The sequence below is a fragment of the Malaya genurostris genome, chromosome 2, assembly GCF_030247185.1.
Source record: "Malaya genurostris strain Urasoe2022 chromosome 2, Malgen_1.1, whole genome shotgun sequence".
Classification (NCBI taxonomy): Eukaryota; Metazoa; Arthropoda; class Insecta; order Diptera; family Culicidae; genus Malaya; species Malaya genurostris.
The window spans coordinates 164,472,590-164,497,997 of record NC_080571.1 but is presented as its reverse complement, the minus strand read 5'-3'; the positions used below and the strand labels follow the sequence as shown (position 1 = coordinate 164,497,997).

Sequence of the window (25,408 nt, the reverse complement as noted above, 5' to 3'; positions counted from 1 at the left end):
CATTAATTTCCGAATTTACAAAAAGAAGCTTTTACATCAACAAATCCACGTTTTTATGTATCATGTAAACGTTTATTGTGGAGATTTTTTCAGGAAATAGGGCAAACCAGTAATATAATTAGGTATTTTAAAAATGCGCTCATTGAAAATATTGGACGTCACATTCCAACAACCCTCCCCCCTTCCCCCTGTCACAAAAGGTCACGTTTTGTGCAACACCCCACTCACCCTTGTGGCGTGACGCCTTTTTTGGACAGCCCCTAATACGAAAAGAGAAAAATATAAATGCTAGAGCAAAAAATCTGATTTTGTGAGGAACACCCTAAGTTGCTCTTTAAAAATAGCTGTAACACTAAAACCGCTGCAGATACTACTATAGTTTCCTCAGAAAAGCTGCTCGATATAAGTTTATCTACAATTTTGCCGAAAAATGCAGTCCTCTATCTCAACACATCCGGAAAATAAGTTTTGGATCACCTTAATAATAAGAGCCACTTTAGTACCATGTACATTGACATATGGCTTATCTTCACTGATCATTTGTTTTGAAGACATCATAGCTCTAAAGTATATGGTTAAGCCACAAATGTTTTTGTCCCCCTAAGTTGTGGATCCGGACCACTGTGCTGCATTGCACATTTAACTCGGAAATTTTACTTTGAGTAGTTATCAATTGCGTCTGGGTTGTGCATAAAATTGTTTAGATCTTTTGTCCAATACTAACTATTATAACAAATATAACTATTTTTAGAGTTTTAGGTTATTTACTAAAATTTTTAAAATTCTAAATCCAAGTTTAATTTTTTTGTGTAAATTTTGTTCATAATAAATTTCCAACTAAAAAATGAAAAAATATATGTCACAAAATTTAAAAGTTTTGAGTCTCTGTATTTGTACCAAATTTCTTGAGATTCTATGAATGGATATATAATTTTGGTCATCAATACATTGTTTCTGGTATTGATTTAACTCGGAAATTTTACTTTGAGTAGTTATCAATTGCGTCTGGGTTGTGCATAAAATTGTTTAGATCTTTTGTCCAATACTAACTATTATAACAAATATAACTATTTTTAGAGTTTTAGGTTATTTACTAAAATTTTTAAAATTCTAAATCCAAGTTTAATTTTTTTGTGTAAATTTTGTTCATAACAAATTTCCAACTAAAAAATGAAAAAATATATGTCACAAAATTTAAAAGTTTTGAGTCTCTGTATTTGTACCAAATTTCTTGAGATTCTATGAATGGATATATAATTTTGGTCATCAATACATTGTTTCTGGTATTGATTTCAAAATTCTGAATCAAAAAAATGTACAAGTCATCGCTTTAATTTTTGAGTTATATACAAACATGTGAAAAAAATGAAAAATTCATGTATATTTATAAATTCATGTAATTTTTAATGTTTTCTTTCGATTGTGCAGGAATGGTAGTTGAGCGAAAATTGTAGCTGGTAGTAATCGAATGATGTGTAAAAATATATAGGTCACGCTTTGAATTTCGAAATATTTACGATCATTGTCAAAAGTCTCACCTTTTCTTAGGTCATCTATCTACAGTTTTCATTATAACTTTGGGTAGACAACCCTATTTTTCGTTTTCTTCGGTGCATTTTATTTCTAGAAGTATTGCATTTTCAATGGTGAACAAATTTTGAAGATCGGTTGACTAACAACAAAGTTATGACTCGGTAAAGTTGAAGTTCCCAATATTCGATTCGCGATGCAGGTGCTGCATGAATGCAGATAGGGCTCATTTTGAGCTTGAAAAAAAACTTGGAACGGGAAAAGTCAGATTTTCAATAGTTTTTCCTAAAAGATCGTCAATAATAATATACTTAAAATAATATACAACCTTCACAAAATTCGACGGTGAAAAAATTATCAAAATTGGTCAAGTAACAACTTAGCTATGATAGCTCGAAGTTACCGTTCCAACTTTTTTTGAGGCTTGGTGCTCCGCGTAACTTTTTAAGGCTTGGTATTAGGAGTGTTAAAATACATAGACGAATATTTAATTTGTCATTGCCAAGTTTATCAAATCAAAGATTCAAAGGCATAGCTCCCACATAAACTGTAAAAGTTTAATGAAAACTTATCTTGAAAATAGTCGTTTTTAAACAACTTTTTCTACAACTTAACAAAAAATTATTTTACATTATGTAACATTAAGACTTGACAACCTCACGAATTAGCAACATGGAACTTCCCCAGGGCTCACGTCTCGGACCCCTTCTTTATTACTTTTACGTCAATGACATCGATGAATGTCTTGAAAACTCTTGCACGTTAAGGCAACTTGCAGATGATGGAGTGGTATCTATTACAGGAGTCAAGTCAACCATTACAAACTACCTTGGACACTTTGTCTTTGTCTACATGGACTACAGCTAGGTATCGAATTCTCCACGGAGAAAACTAAGTTGGTATTATTTTCTAGGAAGCATGAACCTGCATAACTACAGCTTCAAATAATTAGTCAAACCATAGCTCACGCTTTCACATTCAAGTATTTCGGAGTCTGGTTAGATTCCAAAGGTACCTGGAGATATCACATTAGGTATCTGAAACGAAAACTCCGAAAAAGAATCAATTTTCTCCGCACAATTACCGAAACTTCGTAGCTAGCTTACCCAACAGATCTGAGAAGGCTGTACTAAACAACGATGTTATCCGTGATGGAGTATGGATGTTTTGTTTCCATTCCGCCAAGAAAATACACTTCATCAAGCTGAAAAGAGTCCAGTATCGATGTTTGAGTATAGCCTTTGGTTGTATGAAGTCGACTCATACGAGGAGTCACAAGGTGTAGGCGGGAATTCTTTCATTGAAAAATCGATTTTTGGAACTCTCATATCGACAACTCATTCGAAGTAGTGTCTCAAATCCGTAGGGTATCGACAGCTTTAAACGGCTAGTCGAGCTTAATTCGCAGACCCGATTTATGACATTGTACTTTTAATGCATGTCACATAACAGTAGTTCTTCTTCCTAAAATCATTACCGTGTTCATTCCTTTGATACTTCTAATTCTAAGGTGTTTTTCGATACATCCATGAAAGACGATATTTGTGGAATTCCGGATCCTGTACGCCCCCAAGTGATCCCAAATATATTTAATGACAAATTTAGAGATGTCGACTGTAATAAAATGTTTTACATTGACGGATCATATCTTGACGCGTCCACTGGTTTCGGTATATTCATTGAAAACTTCACTGCCTCATAAAAGATCAGTGATCCAGTTTCAGTTTATGTCGCAGACTACTACAATTTAGTATACCCTTGAGATCATTGACACTTTTTCCACAGACCAATCTGCTTCAATGAATTTTCAGTCCTTCTCGTCAAGAGGCGTTCCTCAGCTGACGAACCACCCGGAATGATGAAAGTCTAGGGCGTTTTTTCTTTCTTTCTTTCTTTATATTATATTTGCAACCTTGTCAACTGATACAGTTTGAAAGCGACTCGTAGTCATTGTATTTTGCGATTTTATAGTGTAAAATTCTAAATATCGTATCCGTTCTTAATTCATCGTGTCCGGCAGTGCATCTGGTATCGTTAGTAGTTCAAACACTCGTCTGGTTTTCTACCGCATTTACGCATTTTGCTGTTTTTTCGGCCAACTTGTTCTGTTCTTGGCGCACTTCCGACCATTAGCACCAATACCAGCCAATTGCGTCATCTAATCATCAGCTCATCATGGCAAAAGAACAATGCGGAGAGTGTCACCATGAAATCAACGATTTGGAACCAGTACACTGCGGCTTATGCGAAACTCCGTTCCACATCAGTCAGAACTGTTGTGGTTTCAATCTTCGCTCATGCAAAGATATGTTTGCTCAAGGTAAAGCGGTGTTTATTTGCACGAAGTGCAGAGACATGCTAAATGGTAGAAGCATTTGTGCGTATTTGGCTGATCTTAATCCAAATACGACATCCACCAGTACATGCAAAATCAATATCAATGTACCGATACAGCAACTGACCGATATTGTTGAAGTGCTTAGCAAAAAAGTCGATAGCATCTCCAATGTTTCAACTCATAAGCCGCCTGTACGAAAGCCGATATGGCCAATAGGTGCAAAACGTCGTCGTGGTGAAAATAGTCAAGCTATTCGCCCAGGTGCCGATCGCGGAACTAATCAAATTGATTTTGGTGATCTCTCTGTTCCCTTCATTACACCTCCTGCAGCTTAGCCTAGATTATAACTCTATTTATCTGGATTTCATCCCCTTATCAGTAACAAGGATGTACAGAAAATAGTCGCTCGCTTTTTGAATTTGGATGCTCCCTTTGATGCCATTCGTTTAGTACCCATAGGAACGGACTCATCAAGGTTAACTTACATCTCATTCAAAATTTTTCTGGATCCAGTATACAAGCAACAACCACTAAACGCTGTGTGTTGGCCAACTGTTCTATTGTTTAGAGAATTTGTTGAGTTTTCAAAAAACATCGAAAGACAACCGAACAATTTCTCCAGCGATCATCCTGCAGATAAACCAACACTGGCGACAATTGTTTGAATGCAACACGAATTTCAGCGGACGGTGTTAGCTCTAGGGCTCCCACCAGAGGCGAGTATTTACACGATTAAGTTGGTTTATCTGCATTCAATGTTTGCCCTTTGCAGTAACTATCTGCCAATTCTATTTCGATTTTTAACCAGAATGTTAGAGGATTAAGAAAAAAAAAATCGATGACTTGTTCCTGAACTCTGCTGAATGCGATAACGACGTTTTTGTTATGACCGAGACTGGGTTTGACGATTGTATTTCCTCACTCCAATTATTTGGAACGGCCTATAATATGTTTCGCTGCGACCGTTCTCAAATAAATAGTAATAAAACACGCTTCGGTGGTGTGCTGATCGCTGCGGCTCATCAATATTCTAGCAGAATGATACACGCAACGTACGGACAAAACTTGGAACAAATATCGATCTCTGCAAAAATTAAAAGTATAAATCTAGTCTTATGCGCAATTCACATTCCACCAGATCGAAGCCAGGATGTGAACGTAATCAATGAGCTTTGAACGACTTGCGTGAGAAATGTTCGGATAAGGATGTAGTTCTCGTGTGTGGAGAATATAATCAGCCGCGAATGCATTGGGTTAAAAACGATACTAGAATTATTTGCAGTAGTTCTCTGTTGCTATATGCTAGCCACACATTACTCGATGGGATGGAATTTCTAGGTCTTGGTCAGAAGAATCTTGGCCGTATACTTGATCTTGTGTTTTGTTCGAACGATTGTGTAGTCGATCGTAGCCCTATCCCGCTGCTTCCCGTGGACACCCATCACCCACCGCTTGAAATTCATTTCAATATAATTGCCGATAACAGCGATATGACAAGGAATGATGATAGCGGTGCCATGCGCCCATTGAATTATCGGTTGGTGGATTTTTCTGCTTTGTCCGTTTATTTAAGCAATGTAGACTGGGATTTATTGTTTGCTACCAGGGAAGTTGATGTTATGGCAGAAATCTTCTGCTTTGAAATAAATAACTGGCTTGATCAAAATGTACCTCGCCTGGGACCACCTGTGACCCCAGCTTGAAGCACTTGGTAACTACGACACTTAAAACGTAAGCGAAACTCATATCAGCGAAAAATGCATCGTCTACGACATGCTGTTAAGGATCAAGAGTAAACCAAGTGTGTTGGTAATTTGTGTATTACGTACATTTAATTTGGTACGTATGTCATAGATCTATATATTCATATATGCAGTGCAACGAGTTTATCAAAGTGGCTTGCACGATTGAGTTTCAAATTTTCTTTTTTCTCAATAATTTATTCTCAAATGAATGATAAGCCTGACATTTTGGATGAAGTATTAGTTTTGATCCTTTTCTCACCAACGTTTGATGGAAAATTGCTTACATTTTATGAATGTAGATTTTAATTCTTTAATAAAAAAGTTAGCAACTCTGCTTCAATGCATTTTTATTAGATTGCGCTACACAAAATAAACAAAACTAGATATTTTCTGTTACAAAAGCAGTTTTCCGGAAAAATAAATAGTTTTACGACAACATTCCATATCCATTACCTTTCGCGTGTTAAATTAAAGGTTTCTTTTTTGCGAGATTACTTATAGAAGGTTCGTAAATCTTTATATCGCAATAATTTCTGCAAGAGGAAATTCATATAGGAATGTATTTGTTGCTAATCAAATGTGTCATTGGAAGTAAGCTGAAACTGAAATCATTTTTCTCGAGCAGTTTTAAGGAAAACGGAAAAGTTTTAGACTACGATTTTCGCTTTTCTTGAATTGCAATTAAAAGTAGTATGACCATATGGAAGATTCAATTTCAACCATTTGGAAGATTCATTGTGTTAAATCAGGAAATAAAGCGCCGAAATTTGTTTTTACGCACACATTGCTGACATTACTCATACGCTTGCAATGAGTCTTGCTCCTTAACGTTCGTAATTTTCATCACTCGGCCAACACCTACCGTTAGTTCAATGCCGTAGAACACCCGACTTTGTATGATGGCCTGACAGATGCGTAGTGCGGTCTGTCTGTTGCATTTTTTGTGACGTGAGGTGATAGTGCGTATCAGCTTTTTCCTGCTTTCGCAGTCCTTTTTTACCTTCTGAAAGTGAGGCTTGAAGGTTAGTTTCCGGTCGATCGTTACCCCTAGTATAATTGGTTGTTTTTTAAAAGGGATGTGTGCTCTGTTTAGTTTTATCGGTCTATTCGTAGCTCGGTGCTGTGATGCACAGCAATGTGTATATACGCACTTTGGTGCGGAGATGTTGAATTCTACCGAGCAGGCCCATTTGCCAACGGCCGTGACTGCTGACTGTAGTTTTATCCTTGTGCGAGCAATTGTTTTTCCGATAGACACTAGTAGGATGTCGTCTGCGTAGACGAATATGTGTATGCCTTTAGGTAGGGTCGCGAACATGGAGTTCATGCTGATGAGGAACAGCGTGACTGCCAGTACTGAGCGTTGCGGTACGCCGTTGACCTCGTTAAATTGGCTAGACAGGTGCCAAGAAGAACTTTGAAGTTTCGCTTGTTAAGATACTGTTCGAGGAAAACACCGAGATTCCCTCGGATTCCCCACTGATGCAATTGTCGTCGGACACCTTGCGCGCCAAACAGTATTGTAGGCCTTGGCAATATCTGAAATTGCGATGTCTATGTGCGAGCCGTCTGCTAGTGCTTTGTTGATGCAGTTACCCATGCAATGTAGATGTTAGTGCCTAGTCTCTTCCGGAATGCCAATTGTCGGCGGTCCAATAAGTTACGTTTTTCAAGGAGGGTTGTCAGACGACGGTTGACGAGTCTTTCCATGATTATTGCGAAACAAGGTAAGAGGCTGATTGGACGAAAGTCGCTTGGAGATATGACTCCTTGGCATCTTTTGGGGATGGGGACTACTACCGCTATTTTCCAAGCATCCGGTTTGGGAGAGCCTTCCCAGATTCAATTGAAGGCATCTAATAGTGCTCGTTTTCCTACTGGGGGCATATGTTTGAGTAAAGGGTAACCGACGTCATCGATGCCTGCTGATTTACTGCGTACCGCTTCTAGTGCGGCTGCTAGTTCGGTAGCCAAGAAGGGTTGATTGTATGCTTGTCTCGAGTTTGATACGAATGAGGTGGGGGTGATTTCAGATTCTATTTTTCGCTTCATGAATGTGCTAAAAAGGGATTCGTTAGACGAGAGGCTGGCTTGGATTAACGATTAAATTCCCGTTTGCCATAAGGGAGAATCCGTTTTGTCTCCTTTTACCACTCAGCGCGTTTACTCTTCGCCACATTTCTGATGTCGATGTGTCTGGACTAATCCCGTTCAAAAATTCGTTCCAGCTATCTGATTTTGCGGATGCTACAGCTTTCTTTGCTTGGTTTCGGAGCTTTTTGTATTCTGCGGATCTTTCCTCCCAGTGTGGGTTGTTTGGGGCGGTTCTTTTCAGTGTTCGGAGGGCTTTGTGTCACTTTTGCGGTGCGGCGGAGTTCCTCGAGTTTTAGGTATGCTGCTTCCTGCCGCACGGACTATGATTTCAGAGAGTTGCTCCGGTGAATATTGACGGTCGCGATCCAGCATATCTGAAATGTTGTCTTCATAGGAAGCCCAGTCGGCCTGGTCATAGAGCCATCGTTTGGGTCGTGATGTGGATGGGGGTGTGGAACTGTAAGTTATCTAGATTGGGAAGTGATCGCTGTTTCGCTCCACTTTTGAGGTCCCATAGGTATCGGTTGCTCAGCCATGGAGATGGGTCGGTGTCTCTTAAGTGGGTTTCTTGAATAGCAAGGTAGAGAGGATCGATGCGTGATGTCATCATCTAGATCATCTGTCGCCTAGATTTGGCCTTAGGCCGTTGATGTTCCATTTCACGGCCAGTGTACAGTGTTTTCGCGCATGTGATGAGGTTGATCGGTCGGAGTTTGAGCTGGAAGGGATTTTTTTTTCTTTGTTGGTGTTGATGTATGGCTTGGTATGGTTCCGAGGCAAAATCGGGTTTCTCCTTTTATTGCGCTTTCTGGGCCCGTTTGATGTTTCTTCTACCGATTTGTAGTCCGTGGCTGGTTCGCAGGTGTTCCAATTTGGCTGGTCAGTGATGTGGATGCATGCATCGTTTGTTTGCTCGTCGTTCTGTATGTTGCTGATATAGGGTTTGTACCATGAGCAGCCGGGTATCGGGCTGGGTTCGCGGTGGCTCTCGGTGGGTGCTTTGGATGTCTGGTTTTCGAAGGATTTGGTTGGGAGGTGTGGTAGTAGGCAGTCGTCTTTCCCTCGCCGACCCCCCCCCCCCCGCCACGCGGGGGCGCTGAGAAAGTCCGGAACGCCAGAGATTTCTCTTGAATGTCTTGTGTGTGATGATTGCTGGTTACTGCTGAGAGGAATGAATGTTTTTGGTGGTGTTGTTTTATCGTGGCTGACGGTTCTCCTGCTTGTTCCCTCAACGGCCGTTAAGGGAATGTAGAGCGCCACATGGTCCATCGTTGTCTGGCTGGTCGATGATGTGCTAGTTGGTGATGACAGAGGTAGACAAAAATGTGGGGAGCTTTTTGTTGGTTTATTGTAATTGTTTGTTAAACTGCTGTTTAGATACGCTGGTAGGTTATGTAATGAGTACGGTCCTCCGCCACCGTCTGGTGTAGTTTTGTCTAGCGTCATTTGGAGTTAGTGTTGCCACCAAATGGTGGTTGTCCGATCCCACTACGGAGATGAGACTTTAAGAGACTCTAATTTCTCCTATTTGAATAGGATTCGGCTTGTTTTCTAACGTAATAAAGAGCAGTCGGTGCTCAACAAAGGTTAATTGTGTTTTACTGAACGCTGCGATTTCGTTAGCGCACGGGAAGTATAATACCACGCACGCACGAGACGGAGAGAAAGAGAAAACGAACCGATCGCGCTGAGTACTCGGTACGAACTGAAGAAAAAGTTCATCTGTACCTTCGAATGTATTTCTTGGCAATGAGACGGCTGTGCCAGTTTCGGAATCGTGTGAGCTGTTTGCCAAACATTTCGCTAGTGTTTTTTCGAGCAGTTTCACTTCAAGTAGCGATACGGAAGCTGCTGTTTCGGATGTTCCAGTTGACATGATAAACTTAAACACTTTCATCGTTACCTCGGTGATGGTCCAATGCGCTGCAAAAAACAACTTAAAAGCTCATTTTCTCCTGGGCCCGATGGCTTACTTGCTGTTATTTTACATCGCTGTATTGACGCTTTAGCTGGACCACTAAGTGTTATTTTCACTCGATCATTTGAGTAAGCTAAATTCCCGCGGATATGGAAACAATTTTACATTTGCCCAATTTTCAATGATGGCGATCGTCGTATTGTTGTAAACCATCGTGGCATAACTAATCTTTCCGCTTCATCGAAACTTTTTGAGATTATTGTGAGTAGTGCTATATTAGCTGGAGCAAGGAATTATATTTCATTCGATCAACATGGATTCATGCCAGGAAGATCAGTTGCAACAAATCTGCTAACACTTACTTCAAAGTGTATTGCCAACATGCAAGCTGAAGCTCAGATAGATGTCATTTACACGGATCTAAAAGCTGCTTTCGACAAAATTGACCACACAATACTTCTCAGCAAATTATCTCGTCTCGGATTTTCCGCCCATCTTGTGTCCTGGTTGAGCTAATATCTCTCCGGGAGAGTTCTACGAGTAAAATTGAGCAACAGTTCATCATCACTTTTCTCTAACAACTCAGGAGTTCCCCAAGGCAGTAATTTAGAACCTTTGCTTTTCGTGTTATATTTCAATGATGTCTCATTTGCTTTGGGAACTGATTGCAAACTGACATATGCAGACGACCTGAAATTGTACCTCGTTATTCGCGCTGTGGAGGATTGTTGGCGGTTGCAAAATGCACTTTAATCATTCGTAGATTGGTGTAGTCGAAACAAACTTATAATCAACATCGCAAAATGCCTGTTAAATTTGACTATCGCATCGATGGCTCAGTCTTGACTAGAGTTACCCAGGTTCGCGATTTTCGAATACTGCTAGATGAAAAATTATCATTTGATTTACAACGATCACAGATCATCTCAAAAGCATTACGTCAATTGGGCTTTATCAGTAAAATCACCAAGGATTTTAGAGATCCCCATTGTTTGAAAGCTTTGTATTGTTCACTTGTCCGGCCTATTCTAGAAAATGTTTCAGTAATTTGGATTCCTTATCAACTTTCGTGGAGCATACGCATTGAAAGAGTTCAAAAACGATTCGTTCGTCTGGCATTACGAAACTTACCTTGGCAAAATCCTGCAAATCTGCCCCCATATCAGGATAGATGTCAACTATTAGGAATCGATACGCTTCATCGGAACCGAAAAATCCAACAAGCATTATTAATCGCAAAACTGATCAATGGGGAAATTGATGCTCCTGAATTACGCTCTGATGTAAATTTTCGAATAGCGAATAAGACACTGCGGAATACAACACTGCTTCAGCAGAGATTTCACATGACTCGTTTTGGCTTTAATGAACCGATTACTGCTTCCATTCGAACTTTCACCGCTGTTGAGGATCTTTTCGAGTTTAGTGAATCATCTAGTCATTTCGCGAAAAAACTAAAACGATCCACTGTGATTTGAATTTTTAAGATATTTTATTAGTGACATTTCTGATACTAGCTTTAAGTTACATTGTGTTTTATTACATACGTTTATGTTTTTGAAAAGATAGTGGTTTTTGCGCCCGTTTGAGAATGACAAACGAACAGTTCTCAAATGGGGTTTTCCCACTCTAATTGTCCATTTAGATCTTGTATCCGATGGACACAATAGTAGTAAATAAATAAATAAATAAATAAATAAATAAATGAATAAATAAATGAATGCATAAATAAATAAATGAATAAATAAATAAATAAATAAATAAATAAATAAATAAATAAATAAATAAATAAATAAATAAATAAATAAATAAATAAATAAATAAATAAATAAATAAATAAATAAATAAATAAATAAATAAATAAATAAATAAATTAATTAATAAATAAATAAATAAATTAATAAATAAAAGAGTAAATAAATAAATAAACAAATAAATAAATAAATAAATTAATAAATAAATAAATATAATTGAATTTTTTTTATGTCAAAAACAGTTCTTAAGGTTTTTGCTTGCTCATATTTATGGGCGAAACGTTTTTTTAGGTTTGGGATCTGGGTTACTGAGACCGAGGACGTGTAAGATTTTTATTTATACATGTAGTTAGTTTTGATGGTAAGAAATATATTTTATGATATGTTCTAGGATTTTATGGTTTTTCCTTGGAGGGATTTTTCGAGACTTTTGTTAAAGGGCGTGTAGTTTTATGGATTTTGGTTTTCGTGGGAAAGTTGTTAATTTTGATTACTTGGGAAAGTTAGTGAGTGTAAAATAGATATTCATATCACATCATCCCCCTTTTTGAAGAATGGTGTCAAAAAAAAATCAGGTAACATGTTTCGGCGCTCACGTTCTAGGATATTACAATTCTGATGTATATTACATATATTTTCTTAAAGCTAGAGTAACCGAGTTTTACAGTTTTTCTCGGAGAAACTGAGTATAACTTCTCCTACTATGGTTTGATGTTGATTGTAAATTTTGTATCTCGAAATTTCGGTCTTGTAGTTGTGTTATTTTGAATGGACCTAAATAAAATGTCGTTCAAATATATTTCTATTGGGTTGTATAGATGATCTTTTGTCGATTTTCTAATTTGTTTTTGTTGTATCAGATGTTTGTTTGCTACTTTGTATGATTTGTGCAGTCGATATTGTTACTCTTTATTGTACAAGTCAAAGTTATATATAGGTTTGTTTTTGTCTGGATATGATTCCTGTGGTAATTTTGCTTTTACGCCGAACACTAGCTCGTAGGGCGTATACCCATGATCTGAGTGTGGTGTTGTGTTGTATGAAAATGCATAGTACTGTAACCAATCATCCCAGTCAGATTGATGTTTGTTGATAGAAGATCGCAGAAACTCATTGAAATATCTGTGATTTCTTTCCAATGAACCAATTGTCTAAGGATGATATGCTGTAGAGAATGTTTGTTTTCTTGCGTGGGTTTGTTCTTTCTGCAAATTTCATAGGCCTTAATGAAATTGGCAATTGAACTTTTCATGTATTTCCATGTATATATTTCTCGTAATCTTAGGTTCAATCTGTGTTGTCCTATATGACCTCGATGGGGTTTTATGATATTTTTTTAAATTTTCTTGTAGTTTGCGAAGATTATTGCTAAACTTCGGTGGTGTTATTTGTAAATTGTTCAGTGTTTGGAGAAAAGGCGCTAAGTTTTATGAAATATTGGGTGGCACAAATAATTATTACTATAGATCATTAAACCTTGCAATATATGAAACATTTTTATAAAAAGAATAGAGAGGTTAGAGCTAATAAAAAAAATCAAGTAAGTAAGTTTAGTTTCTCTTCCGAATGTTTTGACACGATCACAACAAACATTTTCCTTACTATTCCAGTAATAACCAACATTCGAAAGTGATGAAGTATAGTAAAATGCCGAGATTTGCACAGCTGAGTGCTAGGTAATCGTCTCGTCAAAATGTATAATTACTGAAAATATCGGGAATCCAAATTTGTGAACTGTCAATTATTGCCGAACTTGTCAGCAGAAATTTTTTCTGTCAGCTCGTCAAAAACAATCAGGATGGATTCATGAATTACCGAGTCATCAGTAATCGAAAAACCAGTTTTAATCCACCTAGTGGTGTAAGGATACCTTTATCATATCAAACATACTATCATATATACTACTAGGCATTCTTCAAAATAGAACTCTTCGATTCTTGAGAAATTAACCGGAATAGGTTTAGTTGATCATTTACTGATCATGAATACCAATTGGAGTCGTTTTTTGGTCGATTTAAATTTGTTCACGTTTTCTGTTTCGCCCGCGTGAAGCAGATTTCGGATCCGGATGAATTTCTGGAATTCCGTATAAGACCACAGGATCAGTTCGCTTTCACATCTCATCCAAGTCAGTCGATAAACCAAACCGCGTATGTTCGGGACGAAAGAAACCAAGTACAGTATTGTGTAGTGAACAATAAAACGACCTCGAAAATGAGTGAACCAAACGAACAAAAGCTACCGCCAACACGAAAAAATACAATTGTTGTTGACTTCAGGCAGTGCAAAATTCGACCTTCGATACGAGAACTTGAAGGTTTACTTAAGGAGCAAATGCATCTTGACATTAAACGTGTGCAATTACTTCATTGCAATAAGACAAATAATGTTGTTTACATCCAGTTTGATAAAGAGTTGGATGCAGTTCAATTTGCAAAAGACAATAATAATGTGCACTATGTGGAGCACGAAAACGTTAAGTACAACACTCCAGTATATATGGAAGATAGTGCTATAGAAGTGCGCGTGCATGATCTTTCCTCAAGTGTCATCGATCCTTATATTCGTAAAACTATGTCCCAATACGAAGAGATTCTCTCTATCGAAAAAGAAAAGTGGAAGAAATTTTTCCCCAGTATTCTAAATGGCGTACGTTTGTTACGCATGCGCTTGAATACCTATACCTTCTTAGGTAACTTTCGGTCAGGATACAAGAATCCCGTGCAAATCACTTGTTACCTATGACAATCAGATGGCCACATGTCAATATTGCGAAAAAGCTGTTCACTACGGTAAACAATGTGATAAACTGGACAAGGAGACAACCACACCAAAGGACAACGATGCTTCCTTCACACCAACCCCAAGCAACTCCAGTACACCTGTGACAGTCACCAACAACAGTGAAGTACCCCTTTCAACGAAACCATCCAAAGTATCCCCTATAGAACAAAGTACGCCAGCTGCAGTTAACAGCTTACCATCCAACCAACCAGCAACTGCAAACAATGTGCAACAAGGAGCATCTACAGCAACTAGCAACGAAACCAACAACAATACTACGGCAATAGATGACGAGACGAACCACGAACAAACTGCCCCTCAATCCTCGCAGGAGGGAAATGGAAGCTCCTCTCCCACTAGAAAAAGGGTGACAACGAGATCCAATACAAAAAAATTAGCTAAAAACTCAGCTCAATCGCCCACGTAAAACTTGTACGCAAATAGGCCTGAATAAAAAGTTTCTTTTATAAAAACAAGACCACATTCCATTAAAACCTAAGTTTGTGAAAATTGTTTAAACCATCATCACTGAGAAAAGTAAGTGGATATTAGAGAAAATATGACCACCATTTCCTTTGCCTCCGAAATCGGAAACTGGGTATCAGGATAGCCAAAATCAGTTTTTTGGCCGTCTACTGATAAGGACTATCGAATGAAGTAGTTTTGAGGTTAGTTAAGATTCTTTTTTCGTTTTTTGCTTTGCCCCTCTAAGTGATGGTATAAAAATTTTTGCCGTTTTTATAATCCCGAACCGGAAGTCGGATACAAATGAAATTCGGAAGTTTTGTGGAAGACCATGAGACCATTCATTTGAATCTAAATTTGTGAAAGTCAGTCGGTTAATTTCTGAGAAAGATCAGTACACATATTTTTTTTTCTTGCTCTTTTTACCCCATAACTCCGAAACCGGAAGTCAGATCCAAACAAAATTCAGGAATTTTGCATAGGACCATAAGGGCTTCCATTTGAATATAAGTTTGTGAAAATCGGCTTAACCAGAAAAGTTGGGTCATTCATTTTCGCAATTTTATGCACATTTTACCCCTTAATACCGGATCCGGAAGTCGGATCCAAATAATAATCAATAATTTTGTATGGGACTACAAGACCTTTCATTTGAATCTAAGTTTGTGAAAATCGCTCCAGCCATAAGGGCTTCCATTTGAATATAAGTTTGTGAAAATCGGCTTAACCAGAAAAGTTTGGTCATTCATTTTCGCAATTTTTTGCACATTTTACCCCTTAATACCGGATCCGGAAGTCGGATCCAAATAATAATCAATAATTTTGTATGGGACTACAAGACCTTTCATGTGAATCTAAGTTTGTGAAAATCGCTCCAGCCAGCTCCGAGAAAAGTTAGTGCTACTGTCTGGTAAGATGCTTTTAGATTTTATGACCTAAATATGTCACTTCTGTGTTAAAAAGGTGGGTGAGTAATGTCATAGACATAAGTGGATGACGTGAATAGACATAAAAATGATAATCCTTCGTATTAGTGTGAATTTTTTCAACTTTTACTTCTTCACTTCCAGAATTGTAACGGTTCGATTATACTAAAGATTGGCTTATCGGTGACAATTTTTTTCATAAACATAATATACAGAATTTTGATGTCGATTATTCCATTTCGGATTAGCATATTTCAGTGAAAGAAACTATTATAATGTTGTACGGAATTAATTTCCGGCATTCTGAAGGGCCAAATTGTGTAATTCACTGCTATATGAAATATTGCTCTGATACATACGATATTAAATATTGTTGCGAATTTTTATTGCGAAAATTGCTATATTGCACCAACTACAAGAGCTGTTAATCTGTTTCCACTACCACCGCCAACCGATATCGCCTCTGTGACCAGTACAAATTCAGCAAGCACTATCAACACAGTGAGTACATTCCATGGCCATGAACTCGCTGAACCTAAATCGCAAATGAATTCTATTCCACGACACCGATTCATATCATCGCAATCGGATTACACAAATTCCTATGCTACAAACACTATGGTATCATCTAGTGGCTCTAGACCCATATCTGTTATCTCAAACATTCCATATGTAGGCCCCATTCAGTTCCATATAGCTCCTAAAAGTTAGGGACAAATAAATTCTAAAGCTACGCCTAGCCCATCACCCACCATCAATAGCACGCAGGCCTAAATTAATACACAAAATACTACTCTTCTAGTAATTTCAAACCAGACACCAAGCAACATAATCAATCGAAACTGGTACTCTCTAACTAAGTTTTTACCTAGTGAAACAGAAGAGAACATTATTAGCTATATTCAACATCTACCTAATTGCAAACGTAACGACATTTTGTACTTTAAGCTCGTTAGTCAGCACCAGGATAGGCCACTGTCGTTTATTTCGTTTAAATTAAGTGTTCCGAGGGCTTTTGAGCAACTTATGTTATCTTCTAATTTCTGGCCAAATGGAGTGGCAATAACTTCTTTTTTATAGCGCAAATCCGAAAGTAGAGCAAAATCAGCTGTACAATCGTTACCCCTTCGCCGACCGAGTTCCTCTCGACCCCTACCCAAACGATCGCAAAACTATCATATGACCAGCACGCCAATTCAATCACCTCGACTGCTTCCCCCCGCTCCTCGTCTCATTAGGCAAACCGCACCAATTCTTCTTCATCAAATCGCCCCCGGCACACCGTCGATCTATTCACAATCTCCGACACCGTATCAGGCAGTAGCAGATACACTGGTTTGAATATCTATTACCAGAATGTTGATGGAATGAATCGCTCTCTTGTTGACTACTATCTCGCCTGTTCCGATGCTGCTTACGATATTTATGCTTTCACTGAAACCTGGTTGAATGATAACACGTTATCCAAGCAGACTTTCGATAGTTCCTACTCCGTGTACCGATAAGACCGTAACGAAACAAACAGTTGTAAAACGAGCGGCGGAGGTATTTTTATTGCTGTCGCTCCAAATTCAATTCGCGCTTAGTAACTTTCTCAAATTGTGACAATGTTGAGCAAGTTTGGATTGCTCTTTTGTTCTTACATTATACGTTATATTACATGTGTGTGCTTTACTTTCCGCCTGTTCGCGTGAATGATTCTGACATGATTGAACAACACTTATTTTCACTTGTGTCGATAATCGATCGAATGAGTTTGAACGACAAAATCGTTATTTTGGAAGACTTTAATCAACCTGGCATTAAATGGATTCACGACTCTTGTAAATATCTTCACCTAGATGCTACATCTTCTTCCAGAACGAATATTACATCACGACTCCTGGACGATTACAACACAGCCGGGTTAGTTCAGCTGAACGATAATTACAACAGCAACAATCGGCTTCTGGACCAGTCAGTTATGAATTATCGGATAAGTGTTCCGTAACCGTTGCCCCTTCTCCACTATTTAAAACTTGTCGCCATCACCCTCCCCTTCAAATCACTATACCAGAAGACACGTCCGTTGTTTTCAATACCATTTCGGAATATTTCAAAACATACTACGATTTCAAAACTGGAAATTTCGATGCTATGAACCAGTTTCTGCTGTCGTTGAACTGAAAAAACTTATTTTTCTAGTGGCGACTGCAACTCTGCTACTATGTTATGGTCTCATGTAATCTCGTACTCCATCGATCAATTTATACCAAAAAAAATTCGTCGTGAACCGATACATCCCCCATGGGCAAATCAGACCTTGAAACGTTGGAAATGCGCTAAACGGTCTTCATTAAGGAAATTATCTAAACGGCCTTCGCTTCAACAACCGCGACTAAACAGAATGTTATACGATGCTCACCTCCTTAGAGTACAAAATAATCTAAAAATCAACCCTAGAAGATTTTGGAACCACGTTGAATCATCGGCGATATCTGATATTTGCTACTTATTTCAACTACATTCCAGCAGTGTATTCTCCAATGAAATTCTTTCAAGTAATCAGATTTCAAAGCTATCATCAATGTTCCTAGCCGCTCTCCAACTAGTTCTCACCCTTTCATAACAACTGCTATGATTGAAAAAGCGTGTATTAAGATGAAATCATCTTCCAAAGCTAGACCGGATGGTATTCCTTCGTTAGTATTGAAAAAGCGCTCAAAGAGTCTTCTTATTCCACTGTCGATGTTGTTCAATATTTCTCTTAGGTCAGGAACCTTTCCAAATATTTGGAAAATAACGTGCTCAATCCACGTGCTAGCAGTGAGATGATACCTTTTTTTGATCAATCCGCATTGTATTTTTTGCATGAATATTCTTCGGTGTTTCAGTTCTCATGACATTATGTTAATGACCGTCGATTTAAGCGGTAATTTGAGATTTTAATCATTCATTACTCTGTAATATCGAAACTGCGAATCGGATCGAATTTGAATCTAAAATCAATCTAATCGATTGAACATTCCATGATATGTTGGACTAAGTTGTTTTTAGAGTTTACGGTAATTTAAGGTACTTCTAGGGCCTGTTTGAATTTTAAAAATTCATCATTCTGTAACTCCAGAATCGGAAGTCAGAATTGGATATTATTAATTAATTTTGTCTTCGTAGATATGGCTTTTTTTAGAAAACGATTGAGCTTTGAGAAACGATTCGATACTGGAACCGGAATTCGAAAATTTTTTTAGCCGAAGTCAGGTAAATTCTCCTGAGTAGCTGTTTAGTTTGCATTTGTTCCAAAATGTTTGAAAATCAGTATAAACATCTTTGAGAAATCGTAGTGCGAATTAAATCCGAATCGAAAACTGAATACCACTAAAACTGAAATAAGTTTATTTGGTTATCCAAATCTGTAAACCCGTTAAACCTGATTAATTTATGTGAAATAGACATTTTTATACTAATCATCCAGTATCCCCTAAACCGGAAGTTGAATCTGACTGAAAAGCAAGATGTTTTACATGATCTTAAAACTTTTCATTTAAATTTTAGATCGATTCAGCCATTTACGAGAAAAATGGGTCAACAATTTCCATTTCGTTTCACATATCAGATGTGCCACATTCCACATGTAGTTCCGGAACCAGAAATCGGATCCAAACATAATTCAGGAACCTTGTTTAGGAGCATACGACTTTTCGTATGAATCTGAGTTTGTAGAAAACGATTGAGTCATCTCCGAAAAAAATTGAGTGAAATTATTTGTCAAACACGCATTTGCCTATCTCGACGAACTGTTTCGAATGGTATATGGTTGTTATGTTCTTCCAGTCTTTATTTTCAAGCCAAGTAATTTAAACCCAAGTAGTTTAAATCAATATAATTATGGAATTGCTTTTAACTGGAAAATGCTCATTTGGTTTACATATTTATTTATTGTAAAATCAACAGACACGATGTGGTCCTAATGATTAATTCTAATACTATGTAAGAATTTGGGCCTTGTTTTATGCCGTGAAAGATTGAAGTCGAACTCAGATGACACTCGATTGAATGACCGTTGTAAGCCGATAATCGCACCGTTTATCCCGTAGTTAGTGCGGCGTAAAGGAAGTCGAAGAAAAGCGTTATTGCGGAGAGCTCGAGGACGAACATTGATGTTGATTTCACGGAGCAAAGTGGGGCAGTCGATTCTATCAGTCAAAGCGTCTGCTATCATTAAAGCACGCGATAGCTCCCGTCTTACTTGCAGTGTGTCTAGACCGATTAGCAATCCGCGACTTTCATAGCTCGGTAGTTGATGAGGATTGGTCCAAGGTAAACGGCGAAGAGCGAATCGAACGAATCTACGTTGAATCGACTCGATTCTATTAACGCCATTGAGGTAGTGAGGGTTCCAAACAGCTGAACAATATTCCAGAGTAGAGCGAACGAGTGAACAGTATAGGGATTTCAAGCAGTAAACATCCGTAAAATGCTTAGCCATTCTCATCACGAATCCAAGGCAGCGAGAAGCTTTAGCCACAATGTAGTTGGTGTGTTGCCTGAATGTTAACTGCTCGTCAAGAAAAACGCCGAGGTCCTTGATGCACGCCGATCTACCAATCATGAATCGCTCAATAAAGTATTCAAATTTCAAAGGCACTTTTTTTCTCGTAAACGTTATGATCAAACATTTTTCTGGATTAACGGTCATGTGATTCAATTTGCACCAATCCGAAAAGATTGCCAATTGTCGCTGAAGAAACGTCGCATCCTCTAAGGTGCGAATAGCACGGTAGATCTTGAGGTCATCTGCAAAAGATAGGCGCGGTCCTTCCAGAGAAAAATTAACGTCGTTAAAGTACAGCAAGAAGATCAAAGGGCCGAGATGGCTCCCCTGCGGAATTCCAGATGTTGTAACAAATTCTTCCGAAGTACAATCATCAATTTTAACCACAAGATGACGATTCCTGAGATATGATTGTATCCATCGAAGGACGTTTGTACCAAAACCAAGTCGATCCAGTTTTGCTATTGTGATGTCATGGTTAATTTTATCGAAGGCGAGGGAAAGATCGGTATAGATTACGTCCGTCTGAAAACCATTTGACATGGTGTTGGTCACGTAAGATGTAAAGGATAATAGATTGGTGGTTGTGGAGCGCTTAGGCATAAACCCATGTTGGGAATCATCGATATACTGCTTGCAATGATTGAAAATTGGAGTCAGTATTACTTTTTCGAACAGCTTGGGGATAGCGCTTATACAAGTTATACCACGGTAGTTGTTTATATCTCTTTTGTCTCCTTTCTTGTAGACCGGAAACATGAATGAAGCTTTCCATAAGTTGGGGAATACTCCCGTAGCTAGTGACATATTAAATAAACGGCAAAGGGGGGCAATTAACCCGGTTGAACATTTCTTTAAGATGACTGCTGGTATGGCGTCTGGGCCTGCAGAGGTGGAAGCCTTCATACCAACGATTGCCGTTTGTATCGATTCCTCGTCTATATTGATCGAGTGCAAAGCATAATTGGATACAGGAACATTATTCGCGGCGCGTGCTATTTCCTGCGGAGGTAGAAAATCGCAAGAGAAAACACTTGCGAACCTTTCCGAGAACAGCTGGCAAATTTCTTGAGTAGACGAACCAATACGATCTCCGAATTGCATTTGTGATGGCAAACCGAATTCTTTCCTTTGCTCATTAACATGCTTCCAGAAAGCTCTCGGGTTAGATTTCATTGTACGTTGTATATTATTTAAATAACGTGCATGGCAACGCTTCGCGGTTTTTTTGTATATCTGATTTATCTTCACATAACGATTTCGCAGAACATATCCACCATGTTTGGAATATTGTTTCAGAGCAGCTCTTTTGGAAGTTTTCAAATGTCTTAATTCGACAGTTTGCCACGGCGGATTCCGAGAATTTCGTCTGGACCGTTTTGGTACGAAGTAATCAATCGCATACATCAAAACATTACAAAAGGTCTGAACAGCGGCGTTGACATCATCGTTGTCAAGAATTTCATCCCAGTCGATGTTCGATAGGAAGTCAGTCATGCTAGTATAGTCGGCTCTTTTAAAATTATAGCTGATGATGGCAAGTGCGTCACAGTTGCTGGACAAACGTTTAGTCTCGAGAATAATATGCAGCGGAGGATGATGTCGAACAGATTTGACAAGAGGAAATGTTGCAGCACTGATCCTGGGTGCGACGTCAGATTTGCTGGAAAAGCAGAGGTCGAGCATTCGGCCGTTCTCATTAACGACATTATTTAACTGTCGTAACAAATTAAGATTGTACCCGTCGAGCAGAGTTCCAATATGGAATGTTGATAATACGGGGTCAGCAAACGAAAATCCATCGGCAGTGGCACACCAATGTAAGCCGGGAAAGTTGAAATCACCGACAATCATGATTTCGTCAATGGGCAGCGCTTGAGCAGACGAAATTTCGTTCAACGACTCAATGTGTGCATTAATAAGCTGTAAGTCACGACAACGGTCCGGAGGAAGATAAATCGCACAAACGAAAAGTGAGAAATCAAGTAGTTTTATGCGCACCCATACCTGCTCGATACAAAATCCTGGTGTGTTTTCAACCAGCTGAGCCTTCAGACGACGATGTATCGCAATAAGTACTCCACCTCCTATGCTCTTGGGACTGTTACGAATGCTACGATCAGTACGGAAGACTTCGTAATTAGATCCGTACCCTAGAACGGATAACGTATTTCCGTTAAGCCACGTTTCAGAGAGAGCGATGATGTCGTAACAATCGTCCGCACATGCTAGCCGATAATCGTCAATAAGAGCGGTAAAAATCAACGTGTTTTGTCGGTTACGTCACTTATACCATCATATATCTGGAACCAAAAGTCACAACCATTTGATCTTCGAACCTGATCAACGGCTCGACAGTAGCTTTCAAACGAGCCCAAGTTTGTTAAAATCGGTTCAGCCATCTCTGAGAAAATTGAGCGCGTTCAAATAGCACGATTTTTGTCGGTTACGTCACTTATACAATCATATCTCCGGAACCAAAAGTCACAGCCATTTGATCTTTGAACTTGATCAATGGCCCGACAGTAGCTTTCAAACGAGCCCAAGTTTGTTAAAATCGGTTCAGCCATCTCTGAGAAAATTGAGCGCGTTCAAATAGCACGATTTTTGTCGGTTACGTCACTTATACAATCATATCTCCGGAACCAAAAGACACAGCCATTTGATCTTCGAACTTGATCAATGGCCCGACAGTAGCTTTCAAACGAGCCCAAGTTTATTAAAATCGGTTGAGCCATCTCTGAGAAAATTGAGCGCGTTCAAATATCTTCGAAAAGTGCACATACATACACACACACACACATACACACACACACATACACACACACACACAGACATTTTCCGATCTCGTCGAGCTGAGTCGAATGGTATATAACACTATGGGTCTCCGAGGCTCCGTTCGAAAGTCGGTTTTTCCAGCAATTCTAATACCTTTCTATAGAGAAAGGCAAAACCCTTCTTAATCCACCTAGTGGTGTGATAATGCCTTTCTCTTCTTTCATAACAGTCTCATGAAAATGTATTTCATAATTTTATTAAATAATTTCGGATACTAATTTCGAAACCAATTCATTCAGATTGATTCGAGTAGTTCACAAAAGCATGCTTCAGTGTTTATGTCACACAGTCAGCATCATTTTTCCAACTTAGTGCTTGACATTTGCGTTGCCTATTTGTAATCAGTGATGCTAATCTAAAAAAATCCTTCTTAGTCCACTTAGTGGAATTTTCATATATCTTGAAAAATCACCATAGGGGGGAGTACATGAAATTTTTGATGCCAAAAATGCATGAAACGTCGAGATTTAGTGTCATCTCGAAAAAAAAATTTTTGGAAAAAGTCGACTTTTTGGGACATAGAAAAAATATGAAAATTTTTCAAGTCCCAGAAAGTTGATTTTTTCAAAAAAATTTTGTTTCGAGATAACACTAAATTTCGATGTTTCATGCAGTTTATTTATTTATTGTAAATTCGAACAATTATGTTGCCAAAAACGAACCGTGCTAAAACTGGTCCGAAGCTTATGAAATGTCATGAAAAAGGATATTGTACACAGTTTGTTTGGTACTTAGAAACAATTGTATGTAAGAGTATAAAAAATCGTGTTTTACGTTGCTCCCAAGCGCTCAAAATTCCTACTGTTGGAATAGGGGGAAAAGTCGCTTGCACAAAAATATCGATATCTCCGTTAAAACTGGACGGATTTTACCAATCTATGGCTTGTTGGATAGCGAAATCTAAGTCTATATTCTGTTTTCAAGGTCAAATGTGACAGATACTTTCATACATACATAAAACTTCGTATAACTCAAAAACTAAACATCCGATCTCAAAACCACGGGGAGACCTTTCATTTGCGACTAGATTGATCAAAATCGGTTCAGCCATCACTGAGATCTCGACCTCTTAGTTGACAACACACATACAGACACACACGGACATTTGCTCAGTTCGTCGAGCTGAATCGATTGGTATATGACACTCGGCCATCCGGGCCTCGGAAAATTTTTCTAAAGTTAGGTCTATACCTATTTTTTATATATATAAAAAAGGTAAAACATTTATTTTTACAGTTTAGTTGTTGGCAGTCGAAATAGAAGTTTTCCGGATTTCAAATAAGTGTATTTCACTAATATTAAAAATTTCCTGGGAGCGCAATATAAGTATGAGTTTCAATATAGTTCAGATTAGTTCAAAAATACTCACGTTTAGTACTCCTATTTCAAATTACTTATCATCAACGGTAGTACCATACTGTACTGCACTTAAGGTTAACCTGCACGTAGATACTAATTGTATCCCAACCTAAAGAAAACTCAGATCAGGCTTGAAAATTAAACACACGTGTAATGAACTCTAAAGGTATAACTGCCGCCATTCAATTCAACTGTTCTCCTGTACTTGATGAAACTGCAGTCTCACTAACTTTGACGTCTAGTTCTTGACCGAGAGCTAGTGTCGGAGAATGTAGAAAACACTACAAACGTAGACCGAGCAATACACAGTGAGATCGCCGACCGAGGGGTCGTGACACTCCCCCCGGGTACACCAGATCCCTGGTTTACTATTCATCGCGTCGAACATCTAGCACAGCTAGCCTTGTCGCCGGTCGTTCGTAGATGCCATCCTGAGTCTGCATTGCTGCTGATCTTACGTGACCGTCCTTGCTCGTGTTAACCGAGATGACCCGTCCCTTGGGCCAACAGTTTCTCGGAAGTCCCGGATCTACTACGAGGACGACATCGTTCACCTGAACCGGCTTGACGTCTCCAAACCACTTCGTACGTTTAGTTAGCTCTGGGAGGTAGTCCCGAACCCATCGCCGCCAAAAGACGTTCGCTTCAACTTGTGACGCACACCATGCTCGCCGTAGAACTACTGCACTGTCGTCGAAAATGGTCGCTGGTTTGAGTCCACTTGATGATCCCAGGATAAAGTGGTTTGAAGTGAGAACTGGAACTTCTGGATCTTCAATCGGCACATACGTTAATGGTCTGGAGTTGATGATGTTTTCTACTTCAGTTAACAGGTTGCGAAGTATCTCGTCTGTCGGATGACGATCTGGTTTCATTGCCATGAGGTTCCTTTTGACCGATTGTATGAGCCTCTCCCAGGCTCCGCCCATATGAGGAGATGCTGGCGGAAGAAAACTCCACTCGGTGTTTGCGCTGACAATTTCTTGAAGGACATGATCTTGATTCATTCCTTTCAACGCCGTCATTAGATCCGTTTCAACCGCTGTAAGCTCCTTGTTGGAGGCGACAAAATTAGTGCTGCGATCACTATGTATCTTTATTGGTACACCCCTTCTAGCCATGA

At 38.7% G+C, this 25,408-nt stretch overlaps 2 protein-coding genes across 2 annotated transcripts in view; both read right to left on the bottom strand.

Annotated features, from left to right (window-relative positions):
• LOC131428966 (putative uncharacterized protein DDB_G0286901) overlaps positions 1-10,786 on the bottom strand; it is a 105,366-nt gene extending 94,580 nt beyond the window's left edge. The window contains 1 exon segment of the mRNA XM_058593021.1: positions 10,757-10,786. Within this exon segment, the coding sequence (XP_058449004.1) occupies positions 10,757-10,786 (30 nt within the window).
• LOC131427131 (uncharacterized) overlaps positions 1-25,408 on the bottom strand; it is a 395,071-nt gene that overhangs the window by 14,048 nt on the left and 355,615 nt on the right. The gene's annotated exons all lie outside the window — the stretch shown is intronic.